This window comes from Numida meleagris, unplaced genomic scaffold (genome assembly GCF_002078875.1).
Source record: "Numida meleagris isolate 19003 breed g44 Domestic line unplaced genomic scaffold, NumMel1.0 unplaced_Scaffold1501, whole genome shotgun sequence".
In the NCBI taxonomy this organism is placed as follows: Eukaryota; Metazoa; Chordata; class Aves; order Galliformes; family Numididae; genus Numida; species Numida meleagris.
Window position 1 is genome coordinate 1 of NW_018363289.1, and position 1,398 is coordinate 1,398.

At 65.0% G+C, this 1,398-nt stretch overlaps 1 protein-coding gene across 1 annotated transcript; it reads left to right on the forward strand.

Moving 5' to 3' along the window:
• Positions 1 to 76: 76 nt before the first annotated feature.
• On the forward strand, positions 77 to 1,001 carry LOC110390612 (protein LMBR1L-like; the record flags this gene model as incomplete). The annotated part of the gene is made up of 5 exons (XM_021381995.1): positions 77 to 169; positions 264 to 337; positions 469 to 559; positions 635 to 701; positions 802 to 1,001. Coding segments are annotated over 5 exons (525 nt in total), but the record flags the coding sequence as incomplete, so codon positions are not given.
• Positions 1,002 to 1,398: the final 397 nt, after the last annotated feature.

The window sequence follows — 1,398 nt, forward strand, 5'->3', positions numbered from 1 at the left end:
GACGCACCTTGGCCAGCCCGGCGCGGTGCGCTCCCCCCCCGTGTGTCACAGCGCCCTATGGACGCCCTAAATTCTCCCTCCTCCTCCTCAGGGCATCTCGGTGCTCATCGTCTGCTTCCACGTCCTGGAGCTGCTGCTGGACGACGCCGCGATGCCGCGGGGCATGCAGGTACCCGGGGTAGGGGGATTGGGGAGGGGTGGGGGGGCAGACAGCAGGGAGCCCCATCCGCGGGGCAGCCCCTTCCACGTGCCCCCTCCCGCAGGACACAGCCCTGGGCCAGGTCTCCTTCTCCATCCTCGGTTCCTTCGGAGCTGCGCTGCAGGTTGTCCTCATCTTGTATCCTTCGTGCAGGCGCTGCTGGCCGTCCCCGCGCCGTCCCCTCTGTCCTTTCCTTAACCCCCCCCCCCCCCCCGCAGCTACCTGCTGTCCCCTCTGTCCTTTCCTTAACCCCCCCCCCCCCCTCGCAGCTACCTGATGCTCTCCTCTGTCGTGGGCTTCTATAGTTCCCCACTATTCACACGGCTGCTCCCCGAGAGGCAGGACACCCCCCTGACCAAGGTGAGAGCCCCCCCATCCCCCCCCCGTCCTCGCCGTGGGGCCGTGCCGTGGGGCAGCAGCTCTTCTCCTCCCCAGATCATCGGGAACTGCGTCTCGCTGCTGGTGCTCAGCTCCGCGCTGCCCGTCTTCTCCAGGACGCTGGGTGAGCTGTGGGGCCGCTATGGGGCTGGAGGGGGAGGGGGGGGGGGGTAGCCCCCGATCCGGGTCTCCCTGACCCCCCCCTCCCCCCTCGTGTCCCGCAGGGATCACTCGCTTCGATCTCCTGGGGGATTTCGGCCGCTTTAATTGGCTGGGGAACTTCTACATCGTGTTCCTTTACAACATGGGCTTCGCGGCGCTCACCACCCTCTGCCTGGTGAAGCGGGTGACGTGGGCTGTGCAGGAGGAGCTCATCCGCGCCTTCGGTGAGNGGGGGGTGTATGGGGGTGGGGTTACGGGATGAGGATGATGGATGGAGGGAGCACAAATTGAAAGGGGAGGGCGGTTGGAGATGGGGTGGAGGGGGGAAAAAGAGTGTGGGGTTAGGGAGGACACGGCAGCCCTGGAGGAGGATTACGACGAGGTGGGGTGGATTCGGTGGAGGGCGAGGAGGAAGGAGAGGAGTACTGAATGCTGGCCTCCTGTTGCTGTCTCATGTGTCTGCTTCCAATGCTCTGGGCCCTGCCCGCTCTCCTCGTTCCCAGCTGTGAAATCTGGGCTTTCACTCTCTGTGGCGACCCTGTTGGTTTTCCTCGTTTCTGCCCTTTTTCCCGTGAATAAAAGGCTTTCAGACAAGCTGCTGCTGTGTCACATACAAACGCTCTGTGTCAGCCCGGGCGGCTCGCGGGGCACAGCCGCAT